The sequence below is a fragment of the Austrofundulus limnaeus genome, unplaced genomic scaffold (assembly GCF_001266775.1).
Source record: "Austrofundulus limnaeus strain Quisiro unplaced genomic scaffold, Austrofundulus_limnaeus-1.0 Scaffold47, whole genome shotgun sequence".
Taxonomy (NCBI): Eukaryota; Metazoa; Chordata; class Actinopteri; order Cyprinodontiformes; family Rivulidae; genus Austrofundulus; species Austrofundulus limnaeus.
The window spans coordinates 2,635,119-2,637,418 of NW_013952449.1; the positions used below are offsets into that span (position 1 = coordinate 2,635,119).

Here is a 2,300-nt window from a genome sequence, read left to right on the forward strand (position 1 = left end):
GGACCACACACAGCGCTCAGCCTCGCTCTGCGCCGTCTTTTCCCCCAAGTTTGGTGAGAGGTGGATATGGGGGGTCGCAAGAAAATAGCTCTCGACTTGATCTGGCCTTATTTAAATAAAAAATGACTACATGCCGTGAAATTCTTAGAGGGGCGGGCCACCTCGTTGGCCTGTATAATGTAGGGGAAACACTGGGATTTGTAAATAAAGCAGGTATGGTACAATTTCCTGCAACTTGCTTGAGTATTTTTGTTGTTTAAGTCAAATATATGTTTACTGATGACTTACCTCCAAGGTTCCTCAGGGTAAATAAAGCTCTGAAGCGTTGGGTCAGGTCCAAACCTGGATCAACAAGAACCCGACCTATTGCTGCCACCTGATCCACAGACGCCATACTGCAACACACAGAGACAATAAACATGAGCTCTCTGTGTTGGCTTCACATCTATTAGCTTCAACCTGTTTACACTTTTAAAAGTATTTTACTAAAGACAGACACAGCTGCCATCCTGGTTCAAATTGATGGATTTGTGATTTTACATCCCCTCAGAAATTATTTTTTATTGACAAGCTGGGTTGGAATTTCCAAAACATTTGTTTGCGATGTTTCAGAAATATATCCAGAACCACAGCCGTCAAATTTTATTGTTTGCAGCTAAGAGACAATGGAAGATAACTTAATTTATTTATGGCCAGTTCACAACAAAAAAGGCCTGTACTAAAACATTCACATACATAATAAAATTGCATTTAGCCAAACTTAAAGGAAGCCAGCAGCATCAAATCTTCACTTGATCACACTCTCCCATCAGTGTCCATGTGCATGTGTTCTGTCTGTGTTTGCAAAACAGCTCATCAACCACTTGACTCATTTTAAATAAAAATTTTCAAAAAGTACTAATCAGATGAGCATTTACAACAGATTAATTTCTGAAAGTGACCCAGTTCTTTTGGCTGTTTAAAAACAGCTGAAACACACTCACCACTCAGACAAAACACATCCACATGAAAAACTAAAAAACTTTACCTTTTTCATTTTTAAATCAAGATACATTAATTTGGCCTAATTTAAAGCCATTTAAAAACTATTTCATTCTTAACTATTGTTGTTTTAACTTTTACAAGTCTTGTAAACATACCTATGAGGCTTTCTTATGTTTTTTTTTAAAGTGAAAATATTTTGTGATTTTAAGATTTACATTACTGATGGTGCTGCTTAAGTTTCTATCATCCTTTTATTTGCAAAAAGTTTTTTTTGTAAATAAAAACGTAATATAATTAGTATGGTTTTATTCAAAATACTCTGTTTAAAATGTTATTACTACCTAAACGTTTACCCTCATTGTTTGTTTTGATTAATCTGACTTCCATTATTATTTCAAAGCGTTATAATGAAAATCTGTTGTTTTGACTCAACTAAAAACTGATTACATTTTATAGCGAGACTGTCTCATTATAAGCGAATAACGAGTAGTTTAAAGTAGTTTAAATAATAAAACTACATATCCAGTCGTCATACACTGAGCTCAGGTGAGGAAAAAATAGTCCACGCTGACACGAGACTCGGCTAAAGCTAAAGCTAGCTTCAGGTTGTCTGTGTCAGATAGTCCTGCGTTTAAAATGAAACTTTTCTCACAATCAACATAATCTGAAAGCCGTTCTATCGTGCTGAAGGTGTGAAGAATATACGGTTGTAAAACAGACCGACCTTAGGATGAAACCTCTCGTAAATTCTTCCTCAAATTCAGCAGCCGGACCTCTGAAGCTGTTCTTCTTCTTCTTTAGCCGGTTAACATCCAGTGAGGTGTATTACCGCCACCTACTGGGCAGCTGGTATTACGTCATTTCATCTTTTATTTTTTGCTGGATCATAATCTTTAAGGTGCATACTGCCACCTACTGTACAAGAGTGTGCAACTGCACAACCTCCACCTACTAAATTGCCCCCCACCCCCCACCCAGTTTTGTATTATGCAAGATATATGAATAATGATTTCCTAAAACTGATATCTTCTTTTTCATCTTCTGATCCTAAGATTCTTTTCAAACTGCATTCTCACCCTGCCTTCTTTAGTTTCCCTCAGCCTGTTTCAGATGAATACACTACCCTTGTCATTAGTATGTTTTATTTTCCTTTCCTCTACAACGCTCACACTTTTCGTTTGTCCATCACCCTGTTATATACAAAAAGTAATTTAGATATATATGACTTACCCCTAATCTTAATATCATTTCTCCATTTCCCAAATGGAATATGAACAGTTCTTTCCCACAATTATATACAATATATATATATATAC

The 2,300-nt window shown here is 36.2% G+C and overlaps 1 protein-coding gene across 1 annotated transcript in view; it reads right to left on the bottom strand.

The window, feature by feature from the left end:
* dohh (deoxyhypusine hydroxylase/monooxygenase) overlaps positions 1 to 1,809 on the bottom strand; it is a 16,521-nt gene extending 14,712 nt beyond the window's left edge. Inside the window, exons 1-2 of the mRNA XM_014008093.1 lie at positions 1,709 to 1,809; positions 289 to 395 (exon numbers count right to left, since the gene is read on the bottom strand). Of these exons, the coding sequence (XP_013863547.1) occupies positions 289 to 394 (106 nt within the window). The 5' untranslated portion in view covers position 395; positions 1,709 to 1,809. The remainder of the gene's footprint in view (positions 1 to 288; positions 396 to 1,708) is intronic.
* Between the last annotated feature and the right edge of the window lie 491 nt (positions 1,810 to 2,300).